The 24,172-nt window shown below is 18.8% G+C and overlaps 1 protein-coding gene across 1 annotated transcript, besides 10 other annotated features; it reads left to right on the forward strand.

Annotated features, from left to right (window-relative positions):
* Positions 1-3,950: part of a repeat region (Identified by RepeatMasker using a combination of RepBase library and repeat library created with RepeatScout) that runs on past the window's edge.
* A 970-nt stretch (positions 3,951-4,920) lies between these two features.
* Positions 4,921-5,387: a repeat region (Identified by RepeatMasker using a combination of RepBase library and repeat library created with RepeatScout).
* Positions 5,385-5,727: a repeat region (Identified by RepeatMasker using a combination of RepBase library and repeat library created with RepeatScout).
* Positions 5,716-13,042: a repeat region (Identified by RepeatMasker using a combination of RepBase library and repeat library created with RepeatScout).
* Positions 13,026-13,589: a repeat region (Identified by RepeatMasker using a combination of RepBase library and repeat library created with RepeatScout).
* Positions 13,588-19,810: a repeat region (Identified by RepeatMasker using a combination of RepBase library and repeat library created with RepeatScout).
* Positions 19,781-19,935: a repeat region (Identified by RepeatMasker using a combination of RepBase library and repeat library created with RepeatScout).
* Positions 19,934-20,231: a repeat region (Identified by RepeatMasker using a combination of RepBase library and repeat library created with RepeatScout).
* A 478-nt stretch (positions 20,232-20,709) lies between these two features.
* UA08_09129 (hypothetical protein) lies at positions 20,710-21,087 on the forward strand (the record flags this gene model as incomplete). Its single annotated transcript, XM_020264130.1, has 2 exons — positions 20,710-20,793; positions 20,842-21,087. The coding sequence occupies 2 exons, from the start codon at positions 20,710-20,712 to the stop codon at positions 21,085-21,087; spliced, it is 330 nt and encodes a 109-aa protein (XP_020115714.1).
* A 1,859-nt stretch (positions 21,088-22,946) lies between these two features.
* Positions 22,947-23,249: a repeat region (Identified by RepeatMasker using a combination of RepBase library and repeat library created with RepeatScout).
* Positions 23,250-23,412: 163 nt separating this feature from the next.
* Positions 23,413-24,172: part of a repeat region (Identified by RepeatMasker using a combination of RepBase library and repeat library created with RepeatScout) that runs on past the window's edge.

Below are 24,172 nucleotides of genomic sequence, written 5' to 3' on the forward strand. Positions count from 1 at the left end.
AAAAGGAACTTATAGAAGTATTAATAAAGTTATCTAAAAAGTATTATAAGTTTATTAAACTATTTATAAAAAAAGAATAGTAATTACTAATATATAATAAAGAATTTAAAGTATAAATTAAACTAAAAAAAGGATTTATACTATTATTAATTAAATAATATCATAAATTAAGAGATAAATTAAAACTCGAAAACAAGTTTATTAATAAGTTTTATAATGTAATATATATATAACTAGAATATAGAAAAGCATCAGCATAATTAATATTTATTAATAAAAAAGATATAATTAAATAAATAATTATTAATTATAGAGCACTAAATAATAAAATAATAAATAATATAAATAAAGTATTTTATTAAATATAAAAAAAAGATCTATTATAGAAAACAAAGATTATAATAATCTTTAATATTTAATAAGATTATTATAACCTACAAATAGCTAAAAATAATATTTAAAAAATAACTTTCCTTATAGATAAAGGACTATTTGAATAAATAATTATATTAATAGATTTAAAGAATTTATCAGTATAATTTACATAATATATAATATATATTCTATAGAAATATTTAAATAAGTTTATTGTAGTTTACTTTAATAATATCATTATATACTTATAAAATCTAAAAGAATATAAAAAACACATATAATTAATTATAATAGTATTTATAAATAAAAAATTAACACTTAAGATTAAAAAATATAAATTCAACACTATAACTATTAATTATTTAGAAATAGTTTATATGCTAGAAGAATTAAAGATCTAATTAGAAAAAAAAGATATAATACTTAACTAGCCTATCCTAATAAATATTAATAAAATATAACAATTCTTAAGTGCAACAGGATATATTAAAAGATATTTAAAGAACTATATAGAAATAATACAACTATTTATAGAATTATTATAAAAAGATCAAGATTTTAATTAAATAAAATAATAATAGCAAGTATTTAAGAAAATTAAAGAATTAATTAAAGAAGTACTAATTCTTATATTTTATAATCTAGAAAAACTAAATATAATTTAACTAGATATATTAAGATATATATTAAAGATTGTTTTAAAATAACTAGAAGATAATAAATAATTATGATCTATTACTTTCTATTTTAGACAATTTACCACTATAGAAAGGAATTATAATATTTATAATAGAGAGCTACTCATAGTAGTTAAAGTATTTAAGTAATAAAAATACTATTTATAAGGAGTTAAAGAAAAGATAATTATAAAAAATAATCATTATAATCTAAAATACTTTATAATAATAAAAGAGCTTACTAATAGATAAGTTAAATAATTAAAGTATCTATTAAGATTCAAGTTTCAAATTAAATATATTAAAGAAAAAGAAAACATTATTACTAATATATTAAATAGAAGAGCAGATTATATAATTAAAATACAATAGCCACGAACAAATATATTAGTAGAAAATAAAGATAGAATTTATTATAATAATAAAGCAATACTAGTAATAATAATTATAATAGAAAGTAAAGATTTTCATAAAAAAATAATAGAAGCTATTAGGAATAATAAAATACTATAAACAGCATTACACAATGATGAAGTAGTAATTAAGAATAAATTAATCATTTAGAGAAGATTAATATTAGTATTATTTTTAATAATTATAGAAGTTATTCAAATGAACCATGATTTACCAATTAAAGGATATCACAGAATTAACCAAACAGTAGAAAAGATACAGTGAATATATTACTTCCCAAGAATAAGAAAATTGGTTGAAGACTATATCAAGAAATATAATAATTATAATTATAACAAACCAATCAATCACTAATCCTATAGAAGAATATAGATTCTAGAAATACTAACAAAAGCATAGTAAAAGATTATAATGGATTTTATATAAAACTTACTAAAGTTAAAAGATCCTATTTCAGAAATTATATATACTGAAGCTATTATTATTATAAATAAACTTATAAAATATATTATTCTAAAGCTAATACCAAAGAGTTTAATAGCATAACAATATATAATACTAATATTATAAGAAGTATTCACAATATTTAGATTATTAAATAAAATAATATCTAATAGAAACAAGTTATTTATATTTAAATTTTAATAAACAATTATAAAAAATTATAAAATAAAATATAATCTATCAACTATATATTATCAACAAACTGATAGCTAGACTGAAAAGATAATTTAAGTAGTTAAATAATATCTAAGATATTATTTAGATTAGAATCAAAATAATTAGATAGAATTACTATTAATTATTTAGTTTATAATAAACAATACTATAAACATATTAATAGAATAAGTATCATATTTTATCAATCTAGAAAGAATTCTAAGAATAAATTAAAAAAATATTAAATAAAAAAAAATATTAAATAAAGCAAATATCTAAGCAATATATATATAATTAATATATAGCAATTTATTAAAAGACATTAAATAAGCAGAAATAAAAATAAAAAGATATTATAATAAGAAACACAAGGACACATTAGTATTCAAAAAAAAAAAGAGAGTTTATCTTCTATAATAAATACTAGAATTAAAAAGTTTTAATATTAAAAATATAAAACTAAGTGATAAATTTAATATAATTAAATTTAGACTGTTTGCTATCAAAAAAGAACTTATAAATAATAATTATAAATTCTAGCTATTAATAAGAATACAAATACATCTAATATTTTATATCTTATTATTAAAACTAACCACTAACCCAATAAATAAAGATAAAGTAATAGATAATAAAAAATATAAAATTAAAAAGATATTATAGTATAAGTTAAAAAAAAAATATATCTATTATCTTATAAGATAGAAAGAATATAGATCTAAAGAAGATATATAGAAACCTATTAAATACTTGAATTATCCTAAGAAGATTCAGGAATAGAGATAGAAGTATAGTTAAAAAAGACAGAAGAATTAAAATTAATATTAAAAATAAAATTATTATTTTATAAAGTAAATATAGTAATAAGAAGTTCTTTAATCTTTTATTATTCTTTTACTTATTTTATTCTTACCTCTTCTTCTATTTTTTCTAATTTCTTTAACTCTTTAATGTTTTTTATATCCTTTTAAAGAAATTCTTTAGCTTATTTTTTTAATAGTTTTTGTTATTTCTATAAATAAAAAACTTAGCTAAAGCCTATTTTTTTTCTTCTTAAAGATACTCTTAAGCCTTAAAAAAGTACTTCTATGCCGCCTTAGATATAAGCATATTAATATAGCGATAGTTATTTATATAAATATACTTATTATAATATTTAAAGAACTCTGCTTTGATACAAGTCTTTCCTAGGTTATTATATTAATTATATAAAAAATAATAAGTAACACCAAATTATTTAATATATAAGAGAAAAGAGTTTTTTAAAATTATTTTTTTTAAAGATATAGTTAATATAAAATTATAAAATTATATATTTAGAATATTTAGAAAGTTAGGATTAGTTATCTATACTTTAGAGGATATAAGCTATTTATTAAGCTATTAAAATGCCAGCCTTTAGAGAAAGGGATTATTAGAGAATCAGAATATTATAGCTAATAGATTAGATTAATTACTATAGGACTAATGTATATTGAAATAAAGAATTATCTATAAAGCCTTAGGATTAAGATATTAGAGAAATTAGAGGATTTTTATAATAGCTATAATCTATATATCAAAGAAATTAGAGGATTTCTATAAAGGCTATAATAAAGGAAAATTATATAAAAATATTTATTTACTATATATTTAGTTTTCTTCTATTATCTTGAATTAATTATAATAACTTGAGTATATGATCTTCTATTAATTAGGATATTTATAGCCTTATTTTTATTTCTTTCGTCTACTGAGATCTTTTGACCTTAGAAGCCTATTAACTTCGCCTGTTAATAGCTATCCTAGCTATACTCGACGGTAAGATAACCGAAGTTTCCGACAATTGTGGGCTAAAAGAAGAAATAAGGGAGGAAAGAAATAAATAAGATATTTATTCTTTTTATAAGAAATAAATAAATTTTTAAAGAGAATTACTAAATTACTAAGCAACTTTTATATGAAGTTCTTAAAACCTTTCTTTTATATAAATAAATAAATATATATATATATATATATTTATATTTATATAAAAAAATAAAATGAAAATAAAGAAATAAAAAAATTTGTAGATAGCCTAGATTTCTATTTTATATATTATTAAAAATAAGGAAAAACTTTGCTCTTTTAATTATTTATAAAGCCTTATAGATAATTTTACTAGAAATAGGCTCTATTTAAATCTAGATTATAATTCTAGAATACTTAGACCCTTTATTATTATATTATTTCTTAATAATATAATAATAAACTAGAATATCCACTAATAGGATCTTTTTTTATTAGAAAAAAAGTTATAAAGTGAATAGTATATAAAAATTACTATTCATTATCTAGTAGGCAATAAATAGACTCTAATAAATTAATTACTTAAAATATTAGTTTATAAGGATTTTCTTAGTAGCTAAGATATAGGATATTTCTCTAAAAAATTAATATAAATGATATAGGATTGAATATGGTTTTAAATAATTTAATTTTATTAGAAATTAGTAGAGAATTGGCTGAGAAATAGATATTTTTATTATATAGATCTATATTGATATAGGGCATGAGAGGGTCATGTAATTTAGATTATGTATATAATATATAGCTGTGATTTATAGTTAAGCCTTATAGCTAGCTAGAGATAGAGGGCTCAAGCACCTACAAGAGCGAGGAAATATAAGAAAAATTTTTAATAATAAAGAAGTGTTTTCTAATAGGAATTATAATATAGTTTTAAGAAGAAATGGATTACATAGTAAAAATTATTTTAAACTGATGTGGAATTTAGGATGGGTTACTACCCTTGCAGGTGGAATAGTTCAAGACGGAGGTTAGTCTGCTTATAGATTTATAAAAATTAGTATTAGTAAATAAATAAGAATTTAATTTAATATAATAATATAATACTAAATTTATTTAGTTATTAAATATAAAGAGACTAAATTAGAGAGAAAAAAACCAGAAAAAAATAATTATTAGTTTTTTTTTCTATTTATATTTTTTTCTATTTTAGATATTTATAAGCTATCTCTATTATATACTAATATCTAGTAATCTAGATTTTTAGAAGATTCTAATAATATAGAATATTAGCTAGTAAAGGCTATTTGTTCTTTTTAATATTATATAGATTTTCTAATAATCTGTAGTATGAATTAAAATATAGGATAATCTCTATAAGATATATCTAGCCCTATATCTTCCCTGCATGTGATTTGTCCATAGGAGGCAGCCTATAGGTACTTCCGCAGTAACCGCGTGCCGCCAAGCCAAATCGTACTAGGCCGTCACATAATATAAGTTAGAAAAAGGACACATTTATTACTTTATAAGATAAAAAGAATATAGATTTAAAGAAGATATATAAGAATCTATTAAGCACTTAAATTACCTTAAGAAAATTCAGTAATAAAGATAGAAGTATAATTAAGATAAAAAGATTAAAGTTAATATTAAAAATAAAGTTATTACTTTATAAAGTAAATATAGTAATAAGAAACTTTTTAGTCTCTTATTATTCTCTTACTTATTTTACTTTTACTTCTTCTTTTATTTTTTTTAATCTCTCTCTCACTCTTTAACATCCTTAATATTAGATTAAATAAATTAACTAGTATACTTTTATAATAACTTTGTCGGAAACTTCGGTTGGATTACCGTCGAGTATAGCTAGGATAGCTATTAATAGGCGAAGTTAATAGGCTTCTAAGATCGAAAGATCTAGTAAGATGAAAAAAATAAGAATAAGGCTTCTAAATATTCTGATTAATAGAAGATCATATACTTAAGTTATTATAGTTAATTTAAGATAATAGAAGAAAATTAAATATAAGATAAATAAGCATCTTTATATAACTTTTCTTTATTATAGTTATTATAACTTATTCCTTATATCTAACTCTAATAAGTCTAATTATATCTATTATAGTTATATACTAACAATTAGCTCTAACAGCTATAATAGCTCTAATCCTAATATATTTTGGCTCTTTATATGATATCTCTAGATAATTCTTTATTCCTATATATTAGTGTTCCTTATTTATTAATTATAATATTTTAATTCTCTAACAATCCCCTCCTTTAAAAGCCGGCATCTTAATAGCTTAATAAATAACTTATATTCCTTAGGTGTATAAGAAATTAATTCTGACTTCTAATTTTCTATAATATATAATCTTATAATTTTATATTAATTATATCTTTAAAGAAAAATATCTCTAAAAAGAATCTTTTTTTGAAAATTAAATCTACTAAAATTATTCTTGTAATTTCTTATTTTTATTATATTAATCTTAAAAAGTTGTATATAGAATCTAAAATTTTAAAATATTATAATGAGTATGTTTATGTAACTAATTATTATTATATAGATATATTATCTTCTAATCTTGTCTAGAAAAAGCTAGTTAAGATATAAAATAAAATTCATCTTTAATAGAAAGAGGCTTATTCAAAATTTCTAGAAATAATAGCTTAGTTAGAGTATCTTAAGAAATAGAATAATCTTTTTTAAAAGTATACGGGCAAATTTATTTAAATAAATATTAAAGATATTAAAGAGTTAAAGAAACTAGAAAAGATAAAAGAAGAAATAAAAATAAAATAAATAAGAGAATAATAAAAGATTAAAGAATTTCTTATTATTATATTTATTTTATAAAATAATAATCTTATTCTTAATACTAACTTTAATCTTCCTATTTTTTTTAATTATACTTTTATCTCTATTTTTAAATTTTTTTAAAGCAATTTAAGTACTTAATAGGTTCTTATATATCTTTTTTAGGTTTATATCCTTTCTATCTTATAAGATAATAGATATATTCTTTCTTTAACTTATACTATAATATTCTTTTAACTTTATATTCTTTATTATCTGCTACTTTATTTTTATTTATTAGGTTGATAATTAGTTCTAATAATGAGATATAAAATATTAGATATATTTATATTCTTACTAGTAGTTAAAGTTTATAGTTATTATTTATAAATTTTTCTTTAATAGTAAATAATCTAGATTTAATTATATTAAATTTATTATTTAATTTTATACTTTTAATATTAAAGTTTTTTAATCCTAGTATTTATTATAAAAAATAAACTCTTTTCTTCTTTTTAAATATTAGTGCGTCCTTGTACTTTTTATTATAATATCTCTTTATTCTTATTTTTATTTATTTAATATCTTTTAATAAATTATTATATATTAATTATATATATATTACCTAGATATTTACTTTATTTAATACTTCTTTTTATTTAATATTTTTCTAATTTATTCTTAGAATTCTTTCTAAATTAATAAAATATAGTACTTATTCTATTAATATATTTATAGTATTATTTATTGTAAACTAAGCAAATAGTAGTAACTTTATCTAATTATCTTAATTTTAATCTAAGTAATATCTCAGATATTATTTAACTACTTAAATTATTCTTTTAGTCTAGCTATTAGTCTATTAATAATATACTATTAATAGATTATATTTTATTTTATAATTTTTTGTAATTATCTATTAAAATTTAAATATAAATAGTTTATCTTAATTAAATATGATTTTATTTAGTAATCTAAATATTATAAATACTTTTTATAATATTAATATTATACATTATTGTGCTATTAAATTCTTTAATATTAATTTTAGAATAATATATTTTATAAGTTTATCTATAATAATAATAACTTTAGTATATATAATTCCTGAAATAAGATCTTTTAACTCTAATAAATCTTATATAAAATCTATTATAATCTTTTATTATGCTTTTATTAGTATCTCTAAAATCTATATTCTTTTATATAGTTAATAATTAATTAGTTTATTATAATTATAATTATTATATTTCTTAATATAATCTTTAACCAATTTTCTTATTCTTAAAAAATAGTATATTTATTATATTTTTTCTACTATTTAATTAATTCTATAATATTCTTCAATTAGCAAATTATAATTTATTTAAATAACTTTCATAATTATTAAAAATAATATTAATATTAATCCTCTTTAAACAGCTAATCTATTTTTAATTATTACTTTATTATTATATAGTACTATATGTAGTATCTTATTATTCTTAATAGCTTCTATTATTTTTTTATAAAAATCTTTGCTTTTTATTATAATTATTATTACTAATATTACTTTATTATTATAGTAAATTTTATCTCTATCTTCTACTAGTATATTTATTTATAACTATTATATTCTAATTATATAATCTGCTCTTTTACTTAATATATTAATAATAATATTTTCTTTTTCTTTGATATATTTAATTTATAACTTAAATCTTAATAAGTACTTTAATTATTTAACTTATCTATTAATAAGCTTTTTAATTATTATAAAGTATTTTAGATTATAATAATTATTTTTTATAACTATTTCTTTCTTAACTCCTTATATATAATATCTCTAATACTTAAATGCTTCAACTATTATAAGTAATTCTCTATTATAAATATTATAATTCCTTTCTATAGTAATAAATTATCTAAAGTAAAAGATAATAGGTCTTAATTTTTTATTATCTCCTAGTTATTCTAAAATAATTTTTAATATATATTCTAATATATCTAGTCAAATTATATTCAATTTCTCTAGATTATAAAATATAAGAATTAGTGTTTTCCTAATTAATTCCTTAACTTTTTTAAATACTTGCTATTATTGTTTAATCTAATTAAATTCTTAATCTTTTTATAATAACTTTATAATTAGTTATATTTCTTTTACATAATTATTCAAGTATTTTTTAATATATCTTATTATGTCTAAGAATTACTATATTTTATTAATATTTATTAAAATAAGCTAGTTAAGTATTATATCTTTCTTTTTAAATTAAATTTTTAATTTTTCTAGTATATAGACTATTCCTAGATAATTAATAGTTATAATATTAAACTTATACTTTTTAATCTTAAGCATCAATTCTTTATTTATAAATATTATTATAACTAATTATATATACTCTTTGTATTTTTCTAGATTTTATAAATATATAATAATGTTATTAAAGTAGACTGTAATAAATTTATTTAGATATTTTTATAAAATATATATTATATATCATACAAATTATATTAGTAGATTTTTTAAATCTATTAATATTATTATCTATTTAAATAGTCCTTTATCTATGAGGAATACTGTTTTTTAAATATTATCTTTAACTATTTATAAGTTATAATAACCCTATTAAATATTAAAAATTATCATGATCTTTACTCTTTATAAGAGATCTTTTTTTTATTCTTAATAAAATGCCTTATTTGTATTATTTACTATTTTATTATTTAATACTTTGTAATTAATAACTATTTATTTAATTATATCTTTTTTATTAATAAATATTAATTATGCTAATATTTTTCTATATCCTAGTTATATATATATTGTTTTATAAAACTTATTAATAAATTTATTCTTAAGTTCTAATTTATTTTTTAACTTGTGATATTACTTGATTAAAGATAATATAAATTCTTTTTTTAGCTTGATTTATATTTTAAATTCTTTGTTATATATTAATAATTATTATTCTTTTTTTATAAATAGTTTGATAAATTTATAGTACTTTTTTGATAGCTTTATTAAAACTTTTATAAGTTTCTTTTTATATAATTCTTTTAGTTTTAGTCTTGTTTTTTATAATTTTTTAATAATTTTTATTTTTTTAATTATTTATATTTATTAGATTATTTTAATCTTTTTTATTTTATTGTTTCTAATTCTTATTTTATTTTTATTATTTAGGTTCTTTTAATTATTTTATAGCTTCTTTTTCTATACTTTATTTTTATTATTGATATACTTATTATTTTTAGTAAATATTGTCTTTTATTTCTATTCATTTGCCTTTTATCTTAACCTTTTAGTATTTAGTAGTATATTAAGGCTTTGCCCTAATTCTTTATATAACTAAATAATTTCTTTAATCTTCTTTTTAATAATCCTTATTTGTAATATTAAATTATTAACTATTACTATTCTATTTATCCAGTTGATTATTAGGTTCTATATTTATAATTATATCATTCTAAATATAACATCATAGTATTCTCTTAATACTAATACAATATTAAGCATGATTATTATAGTATATTATTTTAATTATATAATAATATTTAGTACTTATTTCTTATAGTTTTAATTAATTATTTCTTTACTAATTAAGATAATTATTACTTATTTGTTTATTTATATAATAGATATTTTAGCTTCTTTTGTAAATTCTTCTTTAATATAGTTGTAAGCTATTTTTAAATCTAATAAGATTCTTATATCTTTTCCATTAATCTTTACTAATATTATAACTATTTAACTGACTACTTTTAGTTTTATAATTATTATAATAAATTCTATTATAATTATATATTTTTCTTAAAATTATTATCTCTATTTGAAAAATTCCTTTATGCTAGTTATATATTATTTATATGATCCTTTTACCTGGCATTCTATAGTTGTAATATTGTTATAATAGAGATATGCTAATTCTTTATAAATATATTAATATTTTAATTATTCTTATAGATATTCTAATTTTAGTTTTAGGATAATAGATAAAGTATTTAGAAATTATTCTAATATTACCTTTAATCTAATATAAAGTTTGTATAAATCATTATAATATATTATCTAGTAAACTTTATAATATAAATTTCCTTTAATAGATAGATAGTAATAATAAAAAAAATTCCTTATATATCTATTCTATCTATTATAAAAGTATATTTCTCTCTCATATAAAATATACTTATATATTGCTATTAGAGGTAAATATATTCATTTATACTTTTAATACATATAATATATTTATTTATTACATTTCTCATATTCCCTAATATAGTTCTTCTATTTCTATTAAGATTTTTCCTAGAAGGTTACATTAGTAGATATATAACTATATAAGTTATCTTTTCAAAGATTTATAATATTTTTTTATATTTCTGTTCTCATTTTATTCTTAATAAGATTTTTTATTTATTCTCAATATAGGTCTTTATAGATTATTATTCTTAGTCTATTATTCTATAATATTAGTTAAGTATAAAGCAATTTTTCTAAAAAAAAATCTTTTTTAATACCTTCTATACTAGATTCTCTTTCTATCTCTTTTTTACTAGGATAATCTTCTTTTCTAGGTGATTTATAAGTATAGCTTATCCAATCAGTTTATTCTCTATAATTATAAGATTAGCATCTTATTCTTATATTAATACTTATTTATTTTTTTTCTTATATACTTTAATATTGTATCTTATTTTTACTTAAATCATTAAATATTCTTTTTAATTATATTAATACATTTTCTTTATCTATTTATCTTATTCATTCTGCTCAAATTCTTTTATAATTTATTATTTATTCTAGTTATTATTCTTTATTTTTAATTAACTATTTTAGGTCTTCATTAAAATTGATTTTATTATTAATTATTTTATTAATTTTGTTAATATTAACTAAAATTAGTAAGATTATAGTTACAATTTACTTTTTTAAATCTAAAATAGCTAATTTTTGATTCTTTTTTAGCTATTAATATTGATTTATAAAATAATTTAGCTTTTTATAATTAAAATAAGCTTTATTTTTTTTTAGTTTATCTTTTTCTTCTTTAAATAAGATTATATTTAATTATATTATTATATCTCTATCCTTGTTCTTAGTTTATTTTTAATATAAGTTTACTTTATTTCTTTTAAACTCTTCTTTTTCTATTTATCTAGTATAGATAATTAAATTAATTTATAATATTATCTTTATTTTTAGTTATAATATTATTATTAAGATTTAATCTTTAATATTATCTTTTAATTCTTTATAGAATTAGTCTTTAAATCTTTAATTATTTTATAAAAGTTCTCTTAATATCTATAAGAATTTTAAAATATATTCTTTAACTAAGGTCTATTGCTTAATATATTAGATCTTATTAATAGTTTTAATTTTTTTATTAATAGTTTCTTATAGCTGGTTAAGTTTCTTTTTATAATATTAATAGCTAGAAAATATTATAATTATTTTAGGATTTCTTTATTCTTTATTACTATTAGTTTGGTACTAATTAATAATATATAAAGTAAATTACTTTATAACTTCTTTATTAAGAAAGCTTGATATTATTAATATTTTATTAAACTTATTTATAATTTATTTACTATTATGCATAAAGTAGAGTTATATTTAAGTAAGATATATCTTAAGGATTCTATGTTCTCTTTTAAATAGAGTTATTATTTTAATCTTAACTTCTTAAAATATATAATTTCTTTCTTTATTATTAATTATAGTTTTTTCTAGATTATTAATATATTTTAATAGTGCTATTATATCTTTATTATTAATAATTATAATATCTTTACTGCTAGTGTTAATAATTTATAAATTAGGACTTAGAATTATTAGAACTAAAATTTAAGATATTATTATTACTTATTTTTAAAATTTCTTTTTTAATTAAGGGTCTTAAATTGTCGGAAATTTTAATTAAATTATTATTAAGTATAGCTAGGATAGCTATTAATGGGTAAAGTTAATAAGCTTCTAAGATTAAAAGATCTAGTAAGATAAAAGAAATAAAAATAAAATTTCTGAATATCTTAATTAATAGAAGATTATATACTTAAGTTATCATATTTATTTAAGATAATAGAAAAAAACTAAATATAAGATAAATAAGCATTCTTATATAACTTTTTTTTATTATAACTATTATAGTTTATTCCTTATACCTAACTCTGATGAGTCTAATTATATTTATTATAGCTATATACTAATAATTAGCTCTAATAGCTATGATAGTCTTAATCCCGATATGTTCTAGCTTCTTGCGTGACGTCTCCGGATAATCCTTTGTTCCCACGCATTAGTGTTCCTTGTTCATTGGCTGTAATGTTCTGATTCTCTGACAAACTTTCGCTATTTATTAAGATAAGCATATTTTGCAAAAAAATCTTAATCTTAGTATTTACTTTATTATTATCATCTTCTAAACACTCTTAAATATAAAGAAGTTTTTTCTATATAGGATTAGAAAAAGCTATTAGAATATATTTATAATAATTATTTTCTATACACTTGTTATAGTGTAATAATATTTTTAACTTTATATAAATCTTATTTAAGAAAGAGTAATAAAAATAAGATAAGAATAACTCTATACTAAACTACTTAATATATAATATAAAATTATTCTTATTAATATTTTATTTTAAAGATATAATTAATATAAAATCATAAGATCATATATTATAAAAGGAAAATTAGAAATTAAGATTAGTTTCTAATACATCTAAGGAATATAAGCTATTTATTAAGCTATTAAGATACTAATCTTTAGAAGAGAGAATTATTAGAGAATCAAAATATTATGACTAATAAATATAGAAAGTTAATATATAATGAAACAAAGGATTATCTATAACTGCTAGGGTTAGGATAATAAAGCTAATAGAGCTATAGCTATATTAACCATTGTTACGAAACCAACCTGCATGATACTAGGCAGAAACTAGTACTATCAAGGAAAGGTGCTTAGTTAAAGCAGCTAACATCATAACTAGTTATTCACACGTACTAACATATAAGGCAGTCACTAAACATACAGGCTTATAGTTGATATAAGGAAATATATAATTAGTATATACTATAATATATATTATAAGATGTAGAAAAAATATATATAGTGCTAAGTAGAATTATTAGATATATAATTAGATATATATCCTAGAATATAAGATAAGTATAAAGAGTACTAACTATATAAATATACTCATTTCTATATTTAGTTTCTATTTAGTATAGCTCTTTAATCTAAGTTACTTAATTATATATTAAGAGAGTTAGTAAGGTAAATTTATTTAAGATATTATAATATCTTAAGGCACTTCTTCTATTTTAATTGTAATTAATTAATCTTTATTATTAATAAATCTAAATTATATTTAATCTTATTAATAAGTTACCCTTATAAATCTTTATATAGTTTATTTATTATATTATATCTTAATATAATTAATAATAATTAGGGTAGATCTAGATATATAATAAAAGACTTATTATTTTAATTTTAAGGAATAATATAGGATAAATACTATTATAAGAGATAAGGAAGTTTAAATAAGAGAAAAGAATATTTATAGACTAATTTAAAATAATAAAGAATATAACCACTTTAAATGTTAGATTAATAGTAATTTCTATTAATAAAGAAATGCTTTAAAAATATATTAAAGAATTAAAAGTAATTATAGTAGTAAAATAATCTAAAATATTAAAACTACAAGTCTTTAGTAGGAAATAAATAGAATTAAAAAACTTTCTTATATAAATAGATATATATATTATAATTAATAGTATAATATTAAGAATAGAAAAATCTAAGATAATCTTTATAATAATTTACTTAATAAAAGAAATTTTTTAATAGATTAAACTAGTACTTTATAAATACTATAATAAGGAAAAGAAGAATTAAAGCATTAATATTATAAAAATACTAAGCTCTTATAAATAATTTAAGGAAAAGTTCAAGTTAGTATTTAGAAATATAAATAAAATATAAAATGCTAAAAAATAACTATAATAACTATACTAGACTAGATTAACACAACAATTAGCAGTATAATTTAAATAAATTATAATAATACTAGATTATAATAATAAAGTTCTCATTACAATATTTGAAAATATATTAAAAGAAAAAATATAGATAGAATTTATTAAGATAGATTAGCTAAATAATATTAATAAGTTTATTAAATAAGCTATCAAAATTGATAATAAGTTCCATAAAATAAGATAAAAAAGAAAAGAAATATAAAAATGGTAGAGATATAAGATAAAATCTATCTTTAGATATTAAAACTAAATAAATAAAGGATCTAAGTATTAAGATTTTTATAGATTATAATTAATAGAACTTAATATAATAATTAATAAGAAACTAAAAAGATAATTTGACAAAAATAAGATAGAATGCTTTAATTATAAAAAGAAGAAATACTATAAATAAGAATATAGAAATTAAAATAATGATTTAAAGTAATTAAAAAATAATAATTTAAAATAATTAAAAAAAGATAACTTAAGACTATAAAATATAATGAGAGATATAATAATAAAGTTATAACTAATAAAAGATATAATATTTATAAGTATAGTAATATCTATAATAGCTTCTTAGAAACAGAAAAAGCTAGATAGCTATATAAAGGAATAATATATCTTAAATATATATATAACCTAGAAAGAGATTAAAATATCTAAAAAGATAAAGATAAGATTTAAGATATTTAATAAGATAAGGTACTAGAGTCACAAGAAGAAATTAATACTAAAAATGAATAAAAAAATAGTACCTTAGAATATATAAATAATTATTAATATTAATATAGTAAAGTAGATTACTCTAAATATTAAAGATTATTATAAATAGTTTATTATAATAATAACTATTTAATATACTAAAATGCTAAGACTAATACTATATAGTTTTCTAAGAAAAAAGAGAAAATCAAGTCTTTAGAAAGCTGTTATTAAATAAGAAAAGAAAATAAATAAAAAGAACTATTAATTATAGAAAAGTTAAAAGATAAGATAAAAAAAATATATTTTAGTTTCTAATAGTTAGTAAGTATTAGAGATTAAAAGAACTAGAAGTTTATATTAAGCTTAAGTTAGACTTAATAAAAATTAACTAAAGGAAAAAGAATCTCTAAAGAATAAGATATATTAAATAAAAAGTATTAAAAAAAATAAAAAGAAATTAAAAAAAAAATTAATAAATAAAATAGTAAAATAGAATTTCATAAATATATTATATTTAAAAGAAAAGATTTAGACTTTTATAATAATCTTTATAGACTTTTAAAAAAATAGATAATATTAAAAGATAAAGAATTAGAATAAGAAACTAATTAATTATAACTATTTATTATTATTCTAGAAAAAAAGAAAATATTAAAAGCAATAATATATAGAAAGTATTTAAAAATTAAAGTTAATATATTAAGATAATATATTTAAGCAATAATTGATTTAAGAGTAATTAGAAACTATATAGATTTATAAATTATAAATAAATTAAAAATATTAGGAGTTAAGAAATATAAATTACTATTATTAATAGAATTAAATAAAAAATAATTTATAGATAATAATACTATTAAAAATAAAAGTAAATGGCTTATAATAAATATTAGAATATATTATAAGTATATTAATTTTAATATTATAAAATTAAAAAGGGATAATATAATCTTTAATATATCTTAATTAAGGAAGTATAATCTAGAGATCTATTAAAAGTAGAATTAATTAAATCTAATAAGATATAATTATAAAATCTGGACTATAAAAGCTACTGAGCTAAAAGAGAGATTAGTAAATCTAAGAACTATTTTAAATAAGAAATAAGTGAGAGTTTTATTTTAAAATAAATTATCTAATAGATTAAAAGTATAATATTAAATTATTACTAAGATTATAGAAGAAGAATAAAGTCTTAAGGATATTAATTAGAAAAAAGATGAGTTATTTAAAAAATATAAGAGATTTAGAAGTTTATTTAATAAAATATATAAAATATTGCTAGAGTATAATAAATAAGATTATATTATTCTATTTATAAAAAATAAGGAATTAAAGCTATAAAAAATATATTAAATATTAGAATTAGAGGATAAGGCTTTAAAAGAATATATTAATAATATATTAGAAAAAGAATATATATAATTATTAATATTACTAGCAGAATATCTAATATTATTTATACTAAAGAAAGGAACAATAAAATTATAATTATATATTAATTATAGATAGTTTAATAATATTATAATTAAAGATGCTTATTTTTTACTATTAATTACTAAAATATAAGATAAAGTTAAAAGAAAGAAATAATTTATTAAACTTAATATTATTAATATATATAATTATTTAAGAATTAAGAAAAAAAAAGAATAAAAAATAGCATTTAGAATAAAATATAGATATTATAAATATCTAATTATACTATTTAGATTGATTAATATATTAGTAACATTTTAAAAATATATTAATTTAATTATTAAGGATTATTTATACAATTTCATTATTATCTATCTTAATAATATTATAATATTCTTGAATAGCTTAAAGGATTATATTAGATATATCAAAATAATATTACAAAACTTAAAAATAGCAAAACTATAAGTAAAACTAGAAAAATATAAATTCTATATATAAGAAACTAATTTTTTGGGATATTAAATTATATAAAAAGAAATATAAATAGATAAAGAAAAAATATAGATAATAAAAGATTAGTTTATACTAAGAAATATTAAAGAATTATAATTATTTATTAGAATAATTAACTATTATTAGAGATATATTAAAGGATATATAAATATTATAGCATCTATATTTAGATTACTTAAAAAGGATATTAGATATGAATAGATAAAAGAATAGGAAAAAACTTTTAAAGAAATAAAATATTATTTAATAATTATATCTATACTAGTATAGTTTAATAATGATAAATTAATAATATTAGAAATTAATATATCTAATTATATTATTAGAATAATAATAATATAAGAAGAATAAGATAGAAAATAAAGAATAATTATATATTATTTAAAGAAGATAATTAATATAGAATTAAACTATAATATATATAATAAAGAATTATTAGTAATAGTAATAGTATTATAATATTAGAAAATATATCTAGAAGAAATTAAATTTTTTATATAAATTATTATAGATTATAAAAATCTTACTTACTTTATATTAATTAAAATATTAATAAGAAGATAAGCAAGATAATTAAAAATATTATTATAATATTAGTTTATAATTAAATACTATAAAGGAAAAGATAATAAATAAATAAATACACTTAATAGATGATTAGATTATAAAGAAGAAATATAAATATTAAAATCTATACTATTTAAGAAAATAAAAAATAAAAATCTAGAATATAATCTATAAATTACTATTTTAATAATAATAATAAAGTATAATACTAATTTAGAATTATAAGATCTAATTATTAAAAAAATAGTAAATAATAAAACTATTTAAGGGATACTAAATAATATATAATAAAGAGAAGAATATAAAAAAATAATTATTAATAAAACAGAACTTATATTTTGACATAGTTTAATCTATATATTAAAAATAGTTAGAGAAAAAGTTATTAAAATATATTATAATAAATTAATAATAGGATATCTAGAAATTAATAATATATTAGAAAGAATATTAAGAAATTACTACTAGTTAAATATATATAAAGTAATACATAATTATATTAAGGAATGTAATATATGTTAAAAGAATAAGGTTATAAGATATAAATTATATAAATAAATGTAACTACTACAGGCACTAGAATATCCATGGTAATAGATAATAATAGATCTTATTATAAAACTATTAAAGTTAGAAGGACATAACTCAATCTTAGTGGTAGTAAATAGAATAATGAAGTATATATATTTTATACTAATAATAGAGAAAATGGATATATTATTACTAGTCAAGACATTATTATAATAAGTATTTTAATATTATAATATACTAGAAATTATAATATTAAATAAAGGATTAGCATTTGCATTATAATTATAAAAATTTATGATAGATTTAATAGGAGGAGAATAATAATTAAGTTTAATATATTATTTATAAACTAATAGATAAATAGAATAAATAAATTAGATATTTAAATAATACTTATAAAGCTATATAAATTATTAATAAGATAATTGGGTAGAATTATTTTTAATAATATAACTAGTATATAATATAAGCAAGCAATCTATAATAAAGATAATATTATTTATAATATATACTGGAAAAAAAGCAAAAATATTAGGATAATTATATTATAATTAACTAATAGTAGAAACTATAAAAGAAATAGTTAATAATATAAAGATTATATATCTTTATTTATAATAAAAAATAGAATATAAAAGACAAACTAACATAGAAAGATATAATCATAAAAATTAAAAGGGATCTAACTTTAAAAAGAGAAAGAAGGTCTATTTTTTTTTAAAAGAATTTATAGATATTATAAGAAAGTAATAAACTCAATCACTTATAACTAAGACTATTTAAAATTAAAGAAAAAATTAAAGAAGTTAATTATAAATTTAAATTATTAGATTCTATAAAAATTTATCTTATATTTTATATATTATTATTAGAATCAGCACTATAGAATATAAAAATATAAACTAATATTATTATTAAATAAGAAATCTATAAGATTAAAAAAATATTAGTGATTAAAATATTAAGAAACTATAAGAGATATTTAGTAAAATAGAAAAGATATAATGAATTAGAAAGTATCTAGAAAGTTATTAAGAACTTTATTAGAGTAAAAGAGGTAATTAAAAAATTCTATTAATATTAGGATTTAAGGAAAGAAAATCTTAGAATAAGAGTATATCTAATAAAAATAGTTTAGAATTGATAAGTAATATTTTAATATCTAAAAAGGACATGATAGTATTAAAATACTATTTATTTAAAGAAATTAGAATAAGATCTTTAAAATCTTTCTTATTAAAAATATCTATAATATTTATATTATAATTTAATATTTTATTACTATGCTCTTTAAGAAACTTTTGTTATTTTTAAATATAATAAATCTTAATAAAATTAACTAATCTTTATTATTAATAAGTCTGAATTATATCTGATCTTATTAATAAGTTACCCTTATGAACCTTTGTGTGGTTTATCTATTATATTGTATCTCGACACAACCAGTGACAACTAGGGTGGATCCAGGCGCGTGACAACTATATCTATGAAAATAGAGTAAACAGAGTAATAGCTATATTAGCTATAATGAAGGAAAATTATAAAAGAATATTTATTTATTTTATATTTAGTTTTCTTCTATTATCTTAAATTAACTATATTAAGTATTAACTAAGATAATTTAAGTATATAATTTTTTATTAATCAAAATATTTAGATCTTATTCTTATTTCTTTTATCTACCAAGACCTTTTAACCTTAGAAGCCTATTAACTTCGCCCGTTAATAGCTATCCTAGCTATACTCGACGGTAACCCAACCGAAGTTTCCGACAGCGATAGACTGACTACACCTTTCCAGAAGAGAATATTATGACCCATACTCAATTAGCCCGTATCTATATCTTCATCCAGAAGCGGTGAGGATCATATATTATCAGATCCGACTTGGAGTTGGGCCAACAGGCCAGAGCGGTTCAAAAAAAAAAGGTGGGGGGGGGGTTGAATTCTTGTTGAACGGGTTAATCAAATCAGGTTAGCTTTGGACTGTTTTGAGCAGCTAAGAGCGGTCCAAAAAACTAATGACAAGAGTGGGATTCGAACCCACGCCCGTGAAGACTACCGTAGTTGATCTGTGGATCAGCCTTAAGGTAGCGCCTATGATCTGATTAGTTGTTGTATAAGCTATTATTCGCGTTTCTTTACACACCTTAGACCGCTCGGCCATCTTGCCTTGTTATAAGTTTGACTTATAAGTTTGATTCTATCTTGGTTCATCAGGGAGTAGTAACACCTGATCCTGACAGTAGCGGAATGGCCGAGATCGAAGACCCAGGAATTGCAGTTGATGATATTTTGGACAATCAATCAAAGCTTGAGGAAAAGGCAAAAATTGAGGTACGTTTATTGACAACTCTAATTATATAGTCACTAAAATTGCCATAGACAGGAGAAGATGTTGTGGCAGACACAGACTGGGAAGTTGTGAATCGATTCGAGTCGCTCGATACTGTCCGCGCCGTCCTTTTACAACAACGTACACCAGGTGGCATTGTTAGAGTGAACGGAAATCCTTCCAGACATACCTTGACAAGCAGGGTTACCGGGACAGTTCTAGTCGCTGCTAGATCGGGCGAGAAGATCACACTTGTTGGGAATCCATATGTCCTTCGATTCCGGCGACGTCAGTGAAGCGATTCACGTATTCCACCAAATCATCTGCTAGTCTGTGTGACAGTTGTACGTTTGCACTCCATCCAAGTTTCGAATCTATTTTGATATCGATGGATGGCAAAGCATCGAACCATGGATATATAAGCTGCATATGCTGGCAAACCGACTGATACCCTTGCAACAATGTGATTCCACTACGTCCGGAGTCTTGGAATGATTTCTTCAGCATCAAGTCGCGAAAGCCTCGTAACCGGCCATGTTATCATACTCAATAGTAAAACCTGGGACCGCAATTCTCGATAAATGTCTTTCAAAAGGTTTGATGTTCTCACGAGTTTGTATTGCTGTGACCTTGATAGAGTACTGGGCGGCCCATCCCGAATAAGTTTACAACACTGCCCGATCAGTTCGTGATAACCCTCTGTCAATACGCATGGGCTATCGTCGAATAACTTCTCAGAATCCGATATGGAAATGAGGAAATTATCCGAGCTAGAAGCTTTCGGCATTATGGCGTTGTACAGAAAAACACTTATGAGCAAGGCATAGAGCAGATGAGACGGCATGCGAAGGTGCGAGACTGCATGCGAATGTGTGAGACTGAATGCGAATATGTTCAATTACTGAGGGATATCATTGGTCTAAAGCATCATGCAAATCTTCAGCGTGACAGAATGGAGGGCCGAATTGCTAAATTGAAATTAATTCAGTCTGTGTCAGTATATTAGTTGGCTCAGGGCATAATTTCGTTATTACACGCATGCACTTATGTCAGTGTTGTAGCTCAAGCTTAATAACTACCAATGCTAAAAGAAGCAATCTAAAAGCCCATTATTAAGACGTCTATAAAGATGCCAGCCTTGTCCCAGTTTCACCGCAATTCAAACAGACCACTGGTTTCAGACCATGATCAGTCACAATCTTAATTCTCAGTATATAGACAGAGAAGCATACAATATAATTAACGTTAAGAAGCCTGGTGCGCCGAAGCCACCTTTAAAGTAATAAATTCAGCTTGTATTATTTTAATCTAGATTATTTAGCTTCCTTAGATTTTAATCATGATAGTACATTTCTATATATTTAAGATTCCTAAATAAATATAAACAATCGTTTCTTCTCTAGCCTTATTTAAAGATATATATATACGCGTATTTAGTTAACAGTAGAAGCTAACTAAATAGATAAATTATATAACTATACTGTTTCAATAGTTCTAAAGATTAAGCTTCATATATCCTATCTCTAGAGACTTGACTACTTTTAACCTAAATATAATCAGTAAGGGAAATAATCTCAAGTTTATCTGCATCAATAATCTATGTTTAGAGAATTCAGGCTCTCTTATAGTTAATCTTTTCTATATAAAGTCTATAGACATTGAAATACTTTGAATCAGAGACTGTGAGCCATATATCCCTAAAAATAAGGACAAAGAAATATAGATATACTTTAGCCTTGATTGGCAGAGATTTCACATACCTGTTCCATATAAATTTATAGAGTTGCAGCCTAACTTTATCAAAGTAACAACGCGTGCATAGTTAGATAAAGCTAGTTTTAGAGGGGATACATTAATAGCAGACCTTAACCAAGTTTAATAAACTTTTCTCTTGATTTGTGTAGAAAAGCAAATTAGCTTATATCTAGGCAGCAGCATAAAGTGGTATATTCACTTCGCAATTTTATAACCCCAGTCACTATCCTGGATTTAAAATGTATATAAGGCTACTAACTTAGATTCCATACGCGCGTATTATAGCTAATATTGTGTCTAGAGCTCTTAATGAATACTTTTCATCATTAATACTAGTTATATATTATAAAACCCAGTCAGATTACAAGGGTACCTATAGTGCTACTTACATACTCAAGTCATGATAGTGTTCGAAACTTCGGTTACTTTACCGTCGAGTATAGCTAGAATAGCTATTAATGGGCAAAGTTAATAGATTTCTAAGATTAAAAAATCACAATAGATAAAAAAATAAGAATAAGGTCTAAATATCTTGATTAATAGAAGATTATATATTTAAGCTAATACAATTAATTCAAGATAATAGAAGGAAACTAAATATATAATAAATAAGCATCTTCATATAATTATCCTTTATTATTTTCTTTAATCTCTTACCATAATAGCCTATTTAATCTATTATACCTAAGATATCTTTAGTATAATTCTCATCATATTATTATTTTAAAGATATAACACTAATCTTTTTCCTATAAATATTAGCGCCTACATGTTTCTATAAATCTATAATCTTCATATATATATCTTAATATTCATAGTGGGTTAGTTCTCAAATAATTGTTTATTTCTATATATTAGTGTTCTTTATTTATTAGTTATAACATTCTAATTCTTTAATAATCCTCTTTTTTAAAAACTGACATCTTAACAGCTTAATAAATAGTTTATATTCCGTAGATATGTAAATAATTATCTTAACTCCTAATTTTCTACAATATATAATTTTATAATTTTATATTAATTATATCTCCTAAATAAAATAAAACTACTAAAATTTATAGTTTTATTAATAAAATTAAAAAGTTCAGGGCTATTCTTTTATTTCTATATAAATGCTATTATCAGCTTAATTATATATATATTAAATTAGAAGATTCTTCTTATTATAATAATTATATTTATATAAATAACTATTACTATATTAAAATAATAAATTCTAAGTCTTTCTAAAAGCGCTTAATTACTACTTAAGATAAAATTAAAACAGATAAGAAAAAGACTTAAAAGAAAATTGTAGCCCTTATAACTTAATTTTCTTAATTATAAAAATAAAAGAGACTTCTTCAAAAATATATAAGAGAATTTTTTTAAATAGATATAAAAGACATTAAGAAGCTAGAATAATTAAAATAAATAGAAAAAAGGATAAAAATAAAATAAATAGAATAATAATAAAAAATTAAAAAACTTTTTATTGCTAATTTTATTTTATAAAGTAATAATCTTTTTTTTTAATATTAACTTTAATTCTTTTATCTTTCTTAATTATATCTTTATCTTTATTCCTAAATCTTCTTAGAATAATTTAAATGCCTAATAAGTTATTAGATATTTTTTTTAGATCTA

This window comes from Talaromyces atroroseus (genome assembly GCF_001907595.1).
Source record: "Talaromyces atroroseus strain IBT 11181 chromosome Unknown scaffold_18, whole genome shotgun sequence".
NCBI lineage: Eukaryota > Fungi > Ascomycota > Eurotiomycetes > Eurotiales > Trichocomaceae > Talaromyces > Talaromyces atroroseus.